This window comes from Thunnus maccoyii, chromosome 18 (assembly GCF_910596095.1).
Source record: "Thunnus maccoyii chromosome 18, fThuMac1.1, whole genome shotgun sequence".
In the NCBI taxonomy this organism is placed as follows: Eukaryota; Metazoa; Chordata; class Actinopteri; order Scombriformes; family Scombridae; genus Thunnus; species Thunnus maccoyii.
In genome coordinates this window covers 28,969,900-28,988,068 of record NC_056550.1, presented here as the reverse complement: position 1 = coordinate 28,988,068, position 18,169 = coordinate 28,969,900, and the positions used below count along the sequence as shown (strand labels likewise).

General features: G+C 40.3%; 1 protein-coding gene and 1 long non-coding RNA gene across 3 annotated transcripts in view; one reads left to right on the top strand and one right to left on the bottom strand.

Annotated features, from left to right (window-relative positions):
• The first annotated feature begins 224 nt into the window (after positions 1 to 224).
• Positions 225 to 18,129, top strand: LOC121884561. Of its 2 annotated transcripts, none has more exons than XR_006092361.1 (3): positions 225 to 8,790; positions 10,564 to 10,699; positions 17,383 to 18,129. It is a non-coding gene; the product is annotated as an uncharacterized LOC121884561 (long non-coding RNA). The 2 variants fall into 2 exon arrangements; XR_006092362.1 differs by lacking the exon at positions 17,383 to 18,129 and having other exon boundaries at positions 225 to 8,467; positions 8,606 to 8,790; positions 10,564 to 11,489.
• Positions 9,565 to 18,169, bottom strand: part of stx1b (syntaxin 1B) — a 59,779-nt gene continuing 51,174 nt past the window's right edge. Inside the window, exons 6-10 of the mRNA XM_042393381.1 lie at positions 15,454 to 15,562; positions 14,384 to 14,457; positions 12,477 to 12,614; positions 12,282 to 12,392; positions 9,565 to 10,672 (exon numbers count right to left, since the gene is read on the bottom strand). Coding sequence (XP_042249315.1) covers positions 10,592 to 10,672; positions 12,282 to 12,392; positions 12,477 to 12,614; positions 14,384 to 14,457; positions 15,454 to 15,562 — 513 coding nt within the window. The 3' untranslated portion in view covers positions 9,565 to 10,591. The remainder of the gene's footprint in view (positions 10,673 to 12,281; positions 12,393 to 12,476; positions 12,615 to 14,383; positions 14,458 to 15,453; positions 15,563 to 18,169) is intronic.

Sequence of the window (18,169 nt, the reverse complement as noted above, 5' to 3'; positions counted from 1 at the left end):
GGGAGGGAGAGAAAGGGAGGAAGATGGGTAAAGAAGGGGGTAGGGGGGAATACTGGCACGTCACATGAACTAAACAGAACAGCCAACAGCAGTACGAGAGAGGGGGGAGGAGGAGGAGGGAGACGGGGTTGGAGGGGATGGGGGGGGGGGGGGGGATCAGGAGGGGGAGGGTGTTTTTTCTGAGTGGGGGGGGGGGGGGGGGGGTTGGGAGGGGAGGGGGGGGGACAGATCGCTTTTACATTACACTACGCACACATACACACACACAAAAAAAACGGGACACAAGTTGCATTTCCGGTCAAAGTTGCGTCTGAAGAGCGATGACTCTGTCCTCTGTGTTTTTAAATTTGGGAAATATTTTTTCTAACCTCACATCTCCTGCCTGCCGTCTCCCCCAGAGACAGCTTCTATCTGTTTTTTTCCCCTGACAAACTTTAAGGTTTTACTGTTTTTGGGTCTGCAGAAAGTGTCTGTGACCTCGGTTCCTGCAGGAGGTCTGAGCTGGTCGGCCGGGCCTGAACGCCTCTGCATGGAAAGAAAGCCCTTGTTTCTCTGAATATTGCACGCTTTGTTACGGTAGGCCTGTGTGAGGCTAGAGACTGGGCCCAAAATGAGGTGGTGACTCTGGGGTTGGGGGGTGTGGGGGGGGTGTTCCTCAAATACATCGAAGATGTAAAACTGCATTCAGACTAAATTCACAGACCTGAGCTACTTCCTGCAGTCTGACCAGGTAAAACTGAGCTTTTGTAGCTCAGATCTGTTTGTTGCAAAGATTTTAAGATCACATTTTTTTTTGGTTGACCTTCGACTGTTCTTTTGCACTTCGACACCTTTGAGAAACTAAAGTCAAGACCTCCTCCAGGAACCCGGTGAGGACTAAATGCTGGAAACAGCCACAAAGAAGGAAGACTGTGGTGGCATGTCGAGGTATGTCCGGAGGATGAAGTGGATGCAGTAACACAGAAGGATGATTTAAAAAAAAAACCCAACATTTTAAGACTAATGATCTTGTTAGGGACTAAGACCATGTTAGCCTTGAGACACCAAAATGGGATCTAGATCTTTCTATGGCTGCATCAGCTCTGACGGGTTCAGATTGCAGTTTGGTTGCTGCTGACATGGACACAAAATAAATGAGATCTTGTGTGCTTGTGTCAATTACAGACGAAGACTAAGGCTGATTTTATACCTCTAAAAGCAACTCATTAAAAGATCTCAATTGACCCAAAACCATTTAGTCACAGGGAATCTGACACTTCTTTGTCATGGATATTCAATTTCTGCACCCTGTGAGAACTGCTACTGCCAATCAAACTGTTAGCAGCTAGCACGTTGACGTTAGTGAAGGCTAATTGGGCGTTTGCATCTCAGGATCTGGCTACTTACTGGTACTGCAAGTCCTTTTTGTAGGACTGGGCGCAGGCTGAACTCTGGGGAAGCAGACGGGTAAACAGATGGAGTTTTAGGTCTGCAGTTTGGCTCGCTAGCTGTGGTTGAGAGACATAGAGTCAAACAGAGAGAGAGAGAGAGTTCGGAAACCGCTAACAGGGCTTCTGAAGTGATCGGGGGGGTGTGGCCAAGAAAGCCCTGGAGGCGGGGTTAGTTTTCCTAATATGGAGGGAAGCACTTTCATCAGAGGAGCCAGTGGGTGGAGCCTCTGGAACTGGGGTGATGAACAGAGGTGTGGTTGTGGCCGCGTTTACACCACAAAGACAAAGGTCTTTTCATTTCCATAGACAGACGTGAAGAGACTCGAGTCACAAAAAAAACAGCTACGACGTTGCGTCTTTCAGCGGGTGCATTACTTCTAAGAACAACAGCGTACTTTTTTTTTGTGAGATTCAGCCGGCTGGTGTAAACGCAGTGTCTGAACTGAGCATGGTGGACAATGATGCTGGCTGGAAGCTATGTTTCTCTTTCTCTCTGTTTTTCACCCACAAGGACAGAATAAAGGACTGTCTGATGGGAGGCGAAGGGGATGGCGGCGGTGGAGGTGAAGACGGCAGATGTCGGGGAAGCGAAAGTGGCAAAAAAAAAGGACAGAGATCGAACTACTTGTCAACTTTGACGGGAATAAATATCTCAGTAGATTTATACATAGACATGCAAGTCATTTTTTCTCTCTTTGAAGTTATTTACAATAATTACATAACACAAAGAATCCAGTTTCAGTTTGACAAAATTGCGAGCATTCAATATTCAATATTACTACTATTATTTATGATAACATAACTCCTTTTGTACTTCTTTAAATCATTGCTATTATAGAATCGTCATTACCTCCCTTTTTTAAAGTTTTTATGTTTGATCACTTTGTGTGAAGCCGTTCGTTCTCCCTCTGGGTTTTTGCAAATGTTTTACTGCATTTTTATTCGTCATTTATGGTAGTAATAATAATAATAATAATAATAACAATAATAATGATAACAATGTTATTTAAGTGTCTTTCCTACTTGCTATGGTAGAGACCATGTGGGCATGGTCTATCTTTGTGACCCCTCCCCCTTACTCGTCCCACCTCTCCGACTAGGGAAAAAAACACTGATACAAACCAAATACTGTCTCGTACGATGAAGAGCAGAAAGACAAAGGGGTGGAGCGTCAAATAAATCATCATCAGAAAAAACAATTAATATCAAGTCGCAGCTGCTACTGCTGACAAGGGCAGATTGAAGCCACGACAAACAAACAAACAAACATTTTTTGTCTTTAACATCATCCAGAATAGGGCACTGAACAGGTTTTGGTTTTTGAAAATTGGTTTCAGGAAGACAAAAATCATCGCAGAGAAGAGTTTAATCGTCCGACAACAGAGGAACAAAAAAAGGAACGACTAACTTGGATCCTCACTCTTTGAACTTGGTGTCTGCTGAGTACAAACTTGGAAGACAGACACCCGTCTGCAGTCGCTGTGCTGCTGGTTCACACTGAAAAATCATTTTGCAGAAGTTAACTGTAGAGCATGTTGTGCACGCACACTTTTTTATGTTTAAAATGACCCCAAACTACAGGAATTACGAGTCATTTTTCTATATATGTGTGTGTGTGTGAAACAACACGCTAATTTACTTCCACATACAGGCTAATGGCTAACGGCTAACGGTAGGTCAATCTTTGGAGTCTTTGTGTCGCACCCAAACTCTCTCCAGATGATTTTTTCCTGCTTTCCGTACCCCGCTCCGACAAAAACTGTACACAGCCAATAGAAGCAGTAATGGCTACGAAGCCACATACAGTTATAGAAATGCAGTATGTTGGTGTAAGATTTATATATATATATATTCTTGCCTATATATGTGACTTCAGTTGACAAGGCCTCAGTCCTTCCTCACACACCGGAAAATGCTCACTGCAGGTTTATGGCTAGCAAGCGCTAGACTCGGCTAGATGAAGATGATTCGTCACCCCCAATCTTTTCCCTGTCACTGCAAAATATCCATTATCTCTACTGCACATGTACAACGGTAATTTTCAAGCAGAAATGCACATTGGTATTAGAAGAACTATTTCATTATGAATTTACTCATAATCGAGTGCTCACTGACAGCTGATTACCAAAAAACAGACACAAAAATGGTGCCAAGCTGCACAGGTTGTTATAAGTCCACTTACAGAAATAACAACTCTGAAATCGACATATGTCTTTGATTGATGTTACAAATGTTTAGCTAACTGCTCCTAGCAACCGCTAACACAGCTGCTGGGGAAATAACTCCCTCCCAGAACAGAAAACATGAACACAAGTCAGAATAATGAATTGAAAATGAAACGGCAACAGTTAATGTGAGCTTGCTAGCGATGCAGGTCTGAAGTTTGAGGGATTAAATAAATTAATGTCCCCTTTGATAATCTAGCTATCTAGCTTTTGTTGGCTTTTGTCAAAGTGTAGAGTACAGTAGAGGTAATGAGTCAGAGGGGAAAAAAGTGAGTAGTAATATTTCAGTCAGGATGATCACGGAGAGGAGAATTACAACATGGTTAGCTGGCACTACTTCATAACTCTCCTGACCGTTACTTTTGTGAAAATCATAGTCATTTGCACAGATAAACAAAAACAATTCAGGTTTTGGTTGGTTGGATTTGACCCGTCGGCCAAGATACTTTATGTCTGGCTAGCTAGCAAAACCTTAAAACCTGCAGGGTAGTATTGATCCAGTGGTGTGAACACAGAGACTGGTAAACAAGCTGTACAGAAAATAACGACACCAAAATAAGAAAAACAGCAATTAATAAAAAGAATAAGAAAGCACCACTGTTGTCTCCGTATATGCCTCAAGTGGAAGAGAAGCGTACATATGCTAATTTTTTCACAGATGATTATGCGTCATATTTTTCCACTAATCAGACCACATACATCTAGAGGTGGAAAGGAAAGGAAAGGGTGGTGGAGGCAGACGTTGTTGTGGCTTGAGATAACTATCGGACAGGTTTGACAGTTTGATTGGTGGACAGACCAACATGTAGTGAGGGCTGGTGTTGGTGGGCAGGGGGGCTGGGCTTTTGTTTCAATAGTAACGGTAGCATTTTTTATTTTTACTTTTTTTACCATTTGTGACGAACATCTCAGTGTAAACTCGACTTGCGTTGTGCTCTTTAATATTAGCGGCAAAGAATTTGAGAACACATGAGGGGAGGGCAAAAAACGCTTTGGTTTGAATTTTAATAAATATAATAACAATAACAGTGATCATGGCATCCATAAATATGTCTGATCTCTCATCTCTTCCCATCGGTCACAACTTTCACAAAAAAACCCCCCCAAAAAACAAAGTGGAATTTGTCAAACAGCTGCAACCCGTGGACCTGCGATCGGATACTTCGCACATCAAAACACACTCATGCTGCTCCGACTCAAACAAACACACACATTCACACATCTATGCACCAATCTTGTTTCACTGAAGAGGAAGGGAGGCATGCTGCACACACACACAAGGCCGGGTGGAGGGGCGACGGGAGGGTAGCCCACAGGTAAAAGTTTTCAGACTTATAGTCTGTGGGGACTGTTCCTTCACTAAAACACAACACTATGCAACCATGAAGGCAAACAAGCACAGAGATCAGTGGATAACGGCGGTGTGCAACCTAGCGGGAGGTTTGGAGGTTGACGTCAGGAGTTAGGGGGGAAAGCAGGATGTCTGAAGTCGATGGCAGCTTATTTGAAAGTTTTACCTTTCACAGGTTCACATTTGAATATCAACCCGCTCTTTGAACAAAATGCCTTAAAAATCCAGTAACTGCTCCAACAATGTGTTACAAACAAAGCATGTGTGGTTGGCTGTTAATGCCAACAGTTATTTAACTCTTAAAAAAAGTAGGAACGAGTAAATTAGTTAGCTAATGCGCTAACCAAAGACAGGTCCGATGAGCGGTAAAGTGCACGACATGGAGGGCAGATTGGGGGTGGGGTACAAAAAACACCATCATGCAAACTCCACAACGCTTTGCATGCCTTTTTTATTATTATTATTATCATTATTACACACAACGGGATGGGTGGGGTCTGCTGGGGAAGGGACGGAGCAGACTCCCGATGCTCAACGTCGTCTTTTTGTACAACCAAACAACTACAGCACAAACAGGAAGAGGGAAGACGACAAGACGGGGGGGCCGAATATTTGGACAAACCTCATGACGACAATATTTTCCAACTTTAACTAACTGTAACCATTCTGCCTCTGCGGCCACATGGTTTTGTAATGTTTGTCCTCGCTTTCTTTCCAAAGAAGATGGTGGCAGGGCCTTGATGAATGGCTGCCAAACAGGAACAGGAACTTCACAGAAAACACACACACACACACACACACACACACACACACACACATGGCAAATAAACATTGGTGTCAACAAGCAGGCTGGTGCTACGACGGCATCCTCACACCACAATCACCACCGCCTAACCCTTGCAAGACTACCGCGACGACCGTGACGTCACCATCGACCATCGAGAATGTGTAACCGAATGAAATATCGTGTGGTTGACTTGATGATGTAACTGGTAGAGAATGAGCGGAGCATTGTGATTGGTGGAGGTAAAATGTATTGACTTTCAAAGCAGCCAACAGGCAAGTCAGTTTAGTTTCCCAGATGATCAATTCCCTAAACACACATTTGAAATTTCCACAATGAAGCAGAACTTTAAAATAGACCAAAGACTTCTGGGAAATGTAGTTAAGACGAGCACACTTGGGTTTAATGTACAGGGGGGGAAATATCTGATATTTAATCCATTTGTGGACAGATTTGATGTTTGAACTACATCTAAAAACCACCACTTAGAAATCACCCATAAAGACAGAATGTAGCCATGAACAACACAACAGCAGAGAAAAGTGCTAAAATATTCTAAATCTACTGACAATTCATTTGAACAAACATCTATTGGATTTTGCTGCTTGGAGGGGTTGGGGTTGTTTGCTAAGCTTTGGTGAACACAGAAGTTAGTTTTGGTTTTGGGAAGTCAAAAAATAAAATAACAACTCCCACCTTCATTCTTCTCCAAACCTGAAGCTAAAAATCCTTGCCCCTTTTTTCATCTAGCGACTATACAACATCACAGACATCTACAGCTAACAGTGCTAACTACTACAACGTCAGAGAAAACACACATATTCAACGAAGCAACTTCCTCATGTCTTCTCCTCATCCAGGCAGCCAGAAGTATCGTTACCCGAGACAAAGCAGCTAGCATGATCTGGCATTATGCATATATTGTTAGTCACGCCGTGGGTACGATTGTTGGCTAACGATTCTTGTCAAACACCACGTCATATTAGCTTCTAGTCAGAGCGTAGCCTTCCAGAGCAATAGAGTTGTGAAGTGATATTTCTGTACTGATGATTCAACCAGGTGAGTTTCTTAAAGTGCTAAAACTGTCGGGCACCTAAAGAGAAAAATAAATGACAGGACTTTCACTCACCCAAAGTCACTTTTTCACAACTCTATAGCTTCGAATTGGGGGAAGAATTTAGACACAGCTAGCTAGCGAATCAGTTTTTCTGCCAAATACACTGCACCATAACAAACTGACTGTATTGCTTTGACACCAAGTGTAGTGTAGGCTGATTTTGTGGAGTTAAAGGTGGTTATTTGTGGCTGTTGTTACCCTGACAGTGATTGTAGTATAGCTGTGCAGGATCGTCCAGCGGAGGCCTCAACAGAGGCAGATCTTCCTCCGTATCACAGAGCCTGTACCGACGAACCTTCCCCCTTAAACCCCCCGATCTAAAGCTAGAGTCACAATACTGCGTAGTAACTTTCAACACATCCGTGTGTCCAGTTTGGAGCAACATACGACACATTAACAGCAACAAAACAAAACATGCTTTCACTAACATATATAGTGTTGAAATGTAACACACATGTACAGTATGTTGCAGTGTTGGGGATAGATAACACATTATTACTTATTTGTATTTAAAGAGTTTCAAATACTAATTCAAATTAGCATATTATTTATTATCTGTCACAGCAGCAGTACAGTAATAGTTGCTAACTGCTGAAGCTAACACAATTAGAGATACACTACAGTGAGTACATTTTAAAACAACAATCAAGTATAAATTTAGATGATTTACTTTCTGTATATTAAGTGGAAAAGAGCAAAAGAAAAATGCTAAAATCAGCTAGTTTGACAAAATACTAGCAAGCTACTATTTACTAGCAATTTCTGAAACTTTTGACCATCATCAGCAGACTGAATTTGCAAAGTAAGCTCATTGAGCTAACTCCTTCTGCTGATGAAGACCATGATATGTGGTTGACTGCTCTGGGAAAAGCTAGTAAGTAAACCTTGTTTTAAGATTATTTTGTCAAACCATTATTTCCACAAACTTTCTGTCTGGTTTGATTCTGTCCCCAACACTGGATCTGGACACACGGAAAATGTCTTTCAAATGAAAAATCTCCAACAAGCAGCTTCTACACGATCTACACGTAAAAACACAAGCTAACGTTACTATAGCATGCTAAGCGACGGAGTCTAACAATAGCGCTGGCGTGTAATACAAGAAAGTTAAAAGTGTGCGTTGAGCGGGAATTTCCAGTGTGTCTGTGTGAAACGTTAAATGTAATATATGAGGCGGTCACGCATGTGCTATGTTGTGGATGCAGGTGAATGTGTGTGCGTCACACCATCCACAGAGAAAATCCACCAATAGGAAAAGCCTCTCCTGCTCAGTAGCACCTGTGTAACGCAGGCATTTAAATAGTGTGAATTAAATATCACAATCCTCAAACACACACACACACACACACACACACACACACATACACACTCATACACCTGGACGGATGCAGGGAGGACACAGGCGAATGCATCAGACTAAACAGGAACTGCTAAAAGATGTCCGGCCGATACGTCACAGGACACGTCACGCACGCACTAAAACAGCAGCACCACGAACAACGAAGCAACACACGTTCCCCATTAAAAACCAAAAAGCAACGACATCACTGCAACACTTAGGTAACCAGGGCACGCCAGCGTCTTCAGGGTTTTAATACATTTTCTGTCTCATTTGTTGTCTCGCTTGTTTGTTAGTTTTATAATGTTTTGGTCGATTTTTTCTTCTTTACTTTTTAATGTGTTCTCTTCATTTTTTAGAATCTTCCAGAAGAACAGTTGTGACAGCTTGGAGATGACAGCCGGCCTTGACCAAGATATCTCTACGGAGATCAGTGTGATGAGCCTTTTTGCGAGACTCTCAACAGACCGCTACGACCTACAAGGGGGAGCCGAGCTAGCAATACTGCTAGAGAGCTAATCTGCTCGCATATTTATGACTAGCTGTAGGTTTGACAATCCTGTTTTACAAGTTTTTATTGGAAAAAATGGTACAATGGACACATTTCGGTAGGAAATTATTATCGACAATTACGTTAGTATGAGCTGTGTCCTCTTCATTATCTGATAGTTCTGATATTATGAGCGGCTGGAAGTCTTCAGATGGGCGACAGACCAAGTTCTGTGAGGAAAGATTCTGCAATAAAACAGCTGTCATATACTGAAAACATATTTTGGAGGGAGGTTAGCTTGCTACATGTCTGTTACTCTTATAATCATAGTTTTTATATTTTAAAAATTCTTGCATCCTTCAAATAACAATTTGGTTGATTGCCCACTTTACAGCAGTGTTTGTCTTTGCTGCTGAAAGTTTTGCTAATATTAGCTAGCAGGGCTATCAAAAAGTATCGTCTGTCACCTTGCAGGTCGTAGCTGTCCGTCAAGAGTCTTCAGAGTCTTTTGGTGCAGTAACGTGAATCCTCGATCCTCATTGGCTATCTCAGGTGGGGGAGGCGGGACGAGTCGTCTTCCTCTTATCTAAACTGCATAGATTGACTGTCCATCTCCTCCCACCCTACTCCTACCCCACCGTCCTTCCCACCTTTCACCTGTCAGTCAAATGTCACATTTTCTGCCGCTGGCCGATTGAATTCAGCAGGAAAACCAGAGGCCCTCCCTCCCCCTGCTCTTTGGTTGGATGGGTGTGACAAGAAGGGGAGGTTGTTGTCATGGAAACCTGCCACATTGCGAGGACACCCCCCCCCCCCCCCCCCCAACCAATCAGCTATCTGTCAACTCAGCGAGTAGCATGTCATGCGCTTTCCTCACTGGTTTATAAACAGCATGTGGCAGGTTGGGCTTGCCGTTCTAAGCTAATTTTAATAGGCTGACTGAGGTGAATGACAGGAGTGAGCAAACCAATGAGAGGTGGTCTAAAGAGGCGGCTGAGCCAAAGGCGAGGGAGGCCCCTCCCTCCCAGAAACAAGGGGACAAAGTTGGTTCTAGAGCGCGAGGGTGCTTGTCCTGTGGGACAGCGTTACCAACAAAACGTTCCGGAATCACTGGCAGCGTTCCGGAACGTTCCAGAGCCACTGACAGCGTTCCGGAACCTCCCTCTGTTCTCGTCTGCGCTCCGGAGCCCTTCGGTTCCGGAACGCAACGCTGCAGTTCTAGAGCTGCCGGAATATTCTGGCGGAGCTGTGGTCGGATGATTCCCAGCACGTTTATTAAGAATGTGTTCTTAAGAACCTCTTAACAGGAAATAAATGTAAGAAACTACCGAACAGGATTGGTTCTAGAGCGCTCGCCCCACAGAACTCCCACCCAGCAGCGGTCACCATCACTGTCCTCGGAGACTCCCGAAAAACGAAAGAAACGGTTAAAAAATAAGAAAAAAAGGCAAAACAAACAAACAAACAAACAAACATGTCATATTATAGGTCATAATTTTTTACAGGTAGCTAACCCATGTGTTGCTTCATATGTTCAATACATTTACATGTACATCTGTAATAAATAGTAGGTTTATTTGTACCCTCTTTTTGTATATGTTATGTATTTAAGTCAGCTATAATGTGATGGCGTTTTTATTGTGTTTTTTTTTTGTCTTTGTTTTTTGAACCCCACCCAACCCCGTGGTGTTTCCTCTTTTCTGTGATTGGATTGTTATCTCTTCCTAGCTGATTGGTTATCTGTCTTGCATTTGTGTTTCAAGTTTTTGTGTTGTTGTCGTCGTTGGTGTTTGTTTTCTCTGCTGGCTGTCGGTCGGTCGGTGTCAGTCGTCACAGCGGCAGGCGGCGGAGCGTCTTAGAAGCCCAGCGTGCCGCCGATGGTCGACGCCAGGACCACGCCCAGGATGACGCAGCAGATGATGATCATGATCTTCTTCTGCAGGGTGACAGGAGAGACGCACAGGTTGGTAAAGACAGAACAACAGAGCAGAGTTCATCTTATAATTTGACTGTAGTGTCTTAATGTGACCAGTATAGCATCTTTTTACACTTTTACTATGAAATTAGTCAAAAGAATTCAACATTTTGGGAAATACACTTACTGTATATAGTATAGGAAAATCATTTTACACAGAAAAACAAATAAAATAAAAGCAACTTATGCAAAACATTCTTTCTGAATGAGCAGGCATTGTCCAAATACTTGCACAGTTTGTGTTTGCATAATTTAAATGTCTTCCATTAAAAAGTAATCTTTTGAACAATCTCTTTGTGATGTTTTCATACAAAAAAAGAACAAAACAAAATATGTTTCATTTTCTGCTTCTTTTCTGCAACTTTCCAGATGTAATGTAAGATACCACATCTCAGTTGGCACAAAGAGATCTTTTCTTTTTATTTTATTAAAAAATGATTTCAAATTGTCGGACAGCTGTGGACTATAAAAGTATGTTTTGTAATTTTGGAGAAGTCTGTGTATGTGCTTGGTCCAACTAAAGCCCAACAAACTGTTATGCTCTCCATGATGTTTATGGACCAATCTTGGAGATGGAATATGGAAAGACACCCTTAACTTCAGCCAGCAGCATTTAACCAACAGCCAACAACTACTGTCTTTTTCATTAAAGAGTGGCTTCATGGCTTTGTTTGGGTGGCAAGACAGAAATTCAATTAAAAGTGCAAATTAAAAATAAAATCGAGGGCAGAACCTAAGTAATCTGTCTGCAGGAATGATTAAATTGAGGGCGGTGTGTGCACGCTATATTTACACAAAGATTCAGAATTTCACTATTTAATGTGCCTTTAGCATCAGTTTCAATTATAACCCACAAGTCATTAACATTAGCATTAGCTTGGTGTCTTTTGCTCTCATTAGCGGCTAAAGTATTGTTTTTGTCAAAACTGATATGCCTCCTACAAAACGGGATGGACATAAGGAGATTTTTTTTTACAAAGAGTCAAGAGCTAAATAGTGTCAACAGCAGCTACATGTTTGTTAGCTTTCTTTACTTAAATAATTAACAGTGCTGCTAGCTAACCAGCTAATGTTAGCCCTGAGTTTAAAGCCTTTCCGCTCACATTTTCTTGTTCAACATTGGTATTAAATTCAATATAGTGTTAACAAGTGTCATTCAGTTATAGTTGTAGATAGTTACTGATAGGGAGGTGGTTTGACCATAAACATAGAAGCCAAAGCAAACGATTATTGCTAGCAACTCGGTTTAGTGTGAACATCGACATATGCATTGTGAAACTTTGCCTGAGTGCACACTAATTATTAAATTGAGAGCACAAATTAAGTGATCTTCTTAATAATACCTCCTGGGCTCCATAGGATTGTGGACCTTGTATCTAAATATCCAAATACGTATCAATTCGTCTGAGTGGAAGTGATAAAACACTTATTAATTCAAATATCAGAATAAGTGGTTCAACAAAGATGAACCTCACCCAAATTTTTACAGCAATGCTCTCTGGGAGTTGTATTTCTGGACACAGATCTTTGAATTTATTACCTTTATATTAAATTTTTAACATTTTGTTACCTTGCGAGCCTGGCTCTGGTATTTGACAGCCTTCTTGGTGTCGGAAACGGCTCGCTCCACGTAGTCGACGGAGTGTTCCACGTTGTACTCAATTCTGTCTATCATCTCTCCCTAAAAACCAACGTACATTGTAAAGTTCAACATCAAAACAATCACTACTACTTTCTAATTATTTTCTGTTCTCCCGTCACGTACCTGGCTCTCGACCAGCATGGCCATGTCGACGAACATGTCGTGCAGCTCGCGGATGCTGTTTTCCAGCTTGATGATCTCAGTGTGTCGGGTCTCGATCTCGTTCAGGGCCTGCTTGGTCATCTGAGAGTCCATTTTGATCTGCAGGGGAGGACGGTTTATAACACAAACATTGTTTGACTCTGACAGTTTTGTCATACCCACCACTCTGCTGCTGAGATTTTTTTTCTCAAATTTTGCAGTTTTGTTTGATCAAAGTTAAACCACCGTCAATTAAACTCGACACTTCCTGCAGGGTTTGTGCTATTTGAGCCTCTGAAGGCTCAAAAAATCTTTGCAGAAACTGTTGAGTTTCATTGATGGTAGCTTAACTGCCATCATAAAAAAAAGCAAAATGGCAGGAAAATAAATAGCGAATAATGAATGAAAACTTCTCATCTGTCCATTTCTGAACAGGCTTATAAAGGATTTTGGGAGTTGGTTTGAGTTGCTGACGATACCAAAGCCAGAATTTTAGAAAAGAAATACGCATGTCCCCTTATTTAATAAATGCTTTTATAATTCACTATAATGAAGTTGTTAGCAGATATAAGTGTTTATTAACGTATTAACTATAACTCCTTCTGTGGACAACCAGAAGTGTTTCTGTATAAACAGATAATATTGAAAACAGCTAATATTAGCCCTAATGATAGCTGTAATAATATAAAATGTCTTCATAGAAGTCAAATACTTAATAAACCCTTAAAAATGTCCATTATAGTGTGTTATAAGACATTTATTTAATTGTTATATACTGATTAGAAATACTTAATAGTAAAAACAAAAAGTCCAAATTTCCTAGTGGAATGCCTCCCATCTAAAAAAAATATATTTTAAAAAACTACATTTCATAATTTTGTTATTCATGTAACCGAATTATATTTTTTATACATTTTTACCTCCCTCCATCATAACCTGGTGCCAGGTATGTTTTTAGAATATTAAAACTGTCAGAACATGTTAATTTGTAATGTATATAATTGTAATTTTGAGAATAAAGTTGTAATTTAAAAAAAAAAAAAAAAATTCTAGAGCAAAGTTGTAAGTTTTTAATAAAATATTTTGGGAACAAAGTTGTAACCTTTTGAGTCAAAATATTTCAAGAACAAAGTAACTTTTAGATGAAAAGTTGTCATATTTCGAGAAAAAAAGTATGTTCTTGTCAATGTAAACTCTTGATGTCATTATATTACTGAGGACATGACCTCGCTGTTCTCAGTGGTAGCTACGGCCCTGGTTGCTGATTACCAAAAATAAATACGTCTTAAAGATTAAAACTCAGGTTCCTGTTCTGGTGTTTCTGGCTGAAAAGTCTTTTGCCCTTTGACGTCCAGTTTTTACTGGAAGTGTTGGGAAGTAACTGACTGACTTACCTGCTCACAGAGAGAATTAACACCAGGTGTAAATCGTGTTTTTTCTGACCTCCACTGGTTGAAGTGTACTGGTCGGTACACTGTGACATCACAGGTGGGTGTGGTTTCAACCAGAGCAGCTCAGTGAAACATTTTGATTTTCAGCTCAGTGTTAAGTCACAGCACTGACCACAACATCAGGTCACATGACACTCGAGTCATGTGACCTCAGCTTTGGCCAGTGGCAGCGGCGCCCGCAAAATATGTGAGCCTTTAAATTGAAGGACCAGATCATAATGTGAGGTAACTCCTTCAAAATAAAAGCTCCTGTGGCGCAGCGGCTGGTGTCTCACTCCTCCTCCCATCATCCCCCCTTTGGTCATGTGACACTGGCCGTATTCACTTGATGTCTCAGCGCACCTCGTGGCCATTTTGCATCCCACTCATTAACAGATGCAGCATGGCGCAGGTTAAAGTGACCCGTGGCTACAGCCAAGGCTCAGGTGCGGTGCTTACATCATCGGTGAAGATGGCCAGCTTGCCACTCTCCAACATATCCTCCAGCTCCTCGTTGGTGGTGGTTCTTCCAGCTGCAGACAGAACAGACAAACACAGAGATGGTTTAGAGCTGAACACCTGAAGAGTCACCTGAGTCACATGGTACATCATGTGACCAGATTGGAGCTGATGTTGATGATGACACCGACATGGGTTCTTGTCCCTTTAGGATCTGTGGTTATTACATTACAATAATCTAAAATAGTACCCAGACTAGTGGAGGAGATGGACTGGGTGTGTGTGTGTGTGTACATGTATCCCTTATGTTGTGGGGACTTCAGTTTACACAGTCACATGTGGGGACTCGCCTCCCTTTAGGGGACAAACTCAAGTCCTCATAATGTAAATAATGAATTTTAGGGTGAAGACTTGGTTTAAAGGTAAGGGTAGGATAAGTCTCCAGGAAATGAATGTAAGTCAGTGTAATGTCCTCTGAAGTGATGGAAACATGACTGTGTGTGTGTGTGATTTGAAGGTCAGCGCTCCACTGCCGAGAAATAAAAAGCTGCACCGTCTCTGCAGTCGGTCTGCTGGTGTGTGTTTATCTGTCTGCATCAGCTCAATGTGTGTGTGTTTGTTTGTGTGTATTCTGCCTATTAGTCTAATTTGCTGTGTGTGTGTGTGTTACTACGATGTTTATCTGTCGACTGAGTCAACCTCGTTTATTATTTACAAGATGGACGAGTACAAACTGGAATCAGTTCAGACATTTTCTACCTGACAACCAGGAAAAAGATTGAACAGTTTGTTGTTTTGTATTAGATTCAGTTTGATGTTCTTCAGACTGAACAGGATGAAATCTGCTGGTAATGAATTCAACATGTCTCTAACCCTAAAAATGATGTTTATATACCTCTGATACCGCAGTTTGTAGGTGGAAGCAAAACATTAAGAAAGAAAGAAGAAAAAAAAACCTGCAATATATCAAAGTTGTAATATTCAGAATAAAAAAAGTCATAAGATTATGAGAACAAGTTGTAATATTTTTAGCTGCTTGGTGTTTGTATGTGGTGTGTTTGTGTACTCACTGATCTCCAGCTGTCTCTGGATGCGGTCCTTGCAGCGGTCGCGGTACTTGGACTGCGTGGTGTTGTACTCAGTCATCACCTCCACAAACTTGCGTGACAGCGTTGAGTGCTGCAGGACGACAAGACGGAGAGAAAACACAAAGAGAGAGAGAGAAGACGTTAAACTCTGTCATCTATCAAGAAGAAGGAAGGAGACTGATGGAGAAGTGTTTGTATCTTCATATACAGTACAACTCGTCATAAAAAATGATGATTACACTGTGTATGAGTGTTACTATTTAATCTAGATCATGATGAATTGTTCCTGTCTTGTACTGCAACTCTGCAACATCAGCAGACTCATCAGCTCAGGTTAAAGGAAGTCCAGTATTATATTTATAAAGAGGAAGATGTAGAAATTAAAACTCGTTGGAGAAAGGGTGAGACATGTCATCTGGGGGTCAGATGGCTCCTGGACAGGAGAACTGAAAACAGCCATGATATTATCTATAAGTCTGTATTTGATAGATTAAGAAAAGAACTGCAACGCCCACTTAAGGTGTATAAAACCCTGTTATAGGTGTTTCTCCACTGGGAGCCTTTTTCTTTGTAACCTGTGAAAGAAAATTAAATAGTAGTTTATCATTTTATAAATCTTTTGTATAGATGTTACAAATGTTTTCAAACTAAAGAGTCAATGTTTGTTATCAACTGAATGTGATGTAATGTCGTTGCCATTTTGGGGACACATGTTGGTGAAGAAATCCTGCTCCTAGTCTAGTTGAACTCTTGAACCTGTTTCTATCTGAGGGTTGCTTGCTGACCTCTGGGGTTAACTAGAGATATCTTTGTCTTAAGCCTGCTGTTTTAGAGACCATACTTGTTTGTAAGAAGGTGTAACGGTTTGTGGAAGTGTCCATTTAGGGACCAGACTGTTTGTAGCTTTGCTTCTGGAGACGTATAAAGCTGTCTAGTTTGGGTTCACAATCTTTAGAGAAAGGACCAGCTGAACAACAAGCTTTCTCTCCAAAAATACAAGATGATTGTATTTTTGTTTGTGTTTGGACATTTGTATAATTGTTACTGATGATGTGATGGATTGTACAGTGTTTACAGCTTCAACAAGTAACAATGTTTAATGCTTTCTTTATGTCTCCATGTGCCTCTTTCCACAACAAACCTCATCCTGTGTGTTGTATTGTGAAATTTGTCTCTATTGTTTAATGGTCATTAAGAATAAATTTATTTAACACAACTAATTTGCTTATTAAGAATTAAACAAACACAAAAAATCAATATAATAACCAGCAAACACACACACACACACATACGCAGAGTTCTCCCAAAATCCCAAAGCACTACACAACATGAAATTAAATTAATTAACAACTGCCAGACAGAATAAAATGATGTTGATAATATTGCTGATAAACTAAAAAAAAAGGTAGAAGAAAGAATAAATAATTGAGAACAAAAATAGTAAAAAGAGATGAAGGTAAATAAGAGTCCAAAATAAGCAATATTTCAGGTAAACAAGCAAAGAACTGAGTGAGTCTGATGATGTTATGAATATAAAAGCACGTCTCCCAAAGACAAAAAGTTAAAGAAAATACATTAAAAACCAAAAAGCAAACAATAAAAAAATGTCTCCTGTTGTTCAGATTAGACTCCCAGAACAAATCTACAGAAATGACACATTTAAAGGATGAAACTGACATCAGCATGATGTGTAACAGGAAACAAAAGCTGTGAGACTGTTTTTTAAAACAATTAATTGAGTCTGGAATTAGTTTTATTTATAATAAAATCAATACGAGTCTGAAAGGAGAAGTATTTAAATAGATCAACTGCTATCAAACATGATGTATTTATCTTTTATATTGATAAAAATGGCTCCATGTGTAAATTATTAACGAGCTGATGTGTTTGTGTTGTTATCTGTTGTGTAAGCTGCAGTTCTCGTCTCCACCACCGAGAGGCAGCAGAGAGCGGAGCGGTGCTGAGGAGAGGCGAGGCAGCAGCCAATGACAGAGCAGAATACTGCAGGGTCACATCAGACAGAAACACGACATGTGTGCATTTTTTTTCTGTTCATGTGTGTCCAATCACACGCTGAAGCTCTGCACATGCTCAGTAGAGGAAAACAACTCAAAACCTTCAAAATCATTTTTTTTTATAAAAAGAAGCTGTTTGATGTGTTTAATGTTGTCGGGACATTTGAGTTCTTTTGATGATTGATCTGTTGTATCAGTGAGTCAGAAAGCTTCAGATGAGCAGTGATAGTTTTAGATTAAAGTGATGAAATATCAGGTTTTAATTTGTGAAGACTGAATTAATCTTTAAACTGAGACAGAATTATTTTGCACAAAAAAGTAAAAAAAACAAGAAATGAAAGTATTTATTTTTCTGTTTTCCTCACAAGAAAATAAGAAATAAGAATCAGGTGTTAAAGAGAGATTAACACAAACTAAAGTATCTACTGTATAAACTCTAAACAAAAGAAAGAAAAGGTACAATTTTATTTAAATTAAATATATATATATAGTAAAATACTAAATGTCAAAAGTTGTTTCTTGTTGTTACTAGATTGTGTTGTGATAATTGATTTAAAGGTTGAGTTTGGGGAATTTAACTTAATTTATATAAACAGTAAAATATAAAAAGGGGACAAGAAAAGAAAAAACTGTTGGTATAAAAAAGTCGACACAGAAAAATAATAATTTTAAAAAAGTTGTTT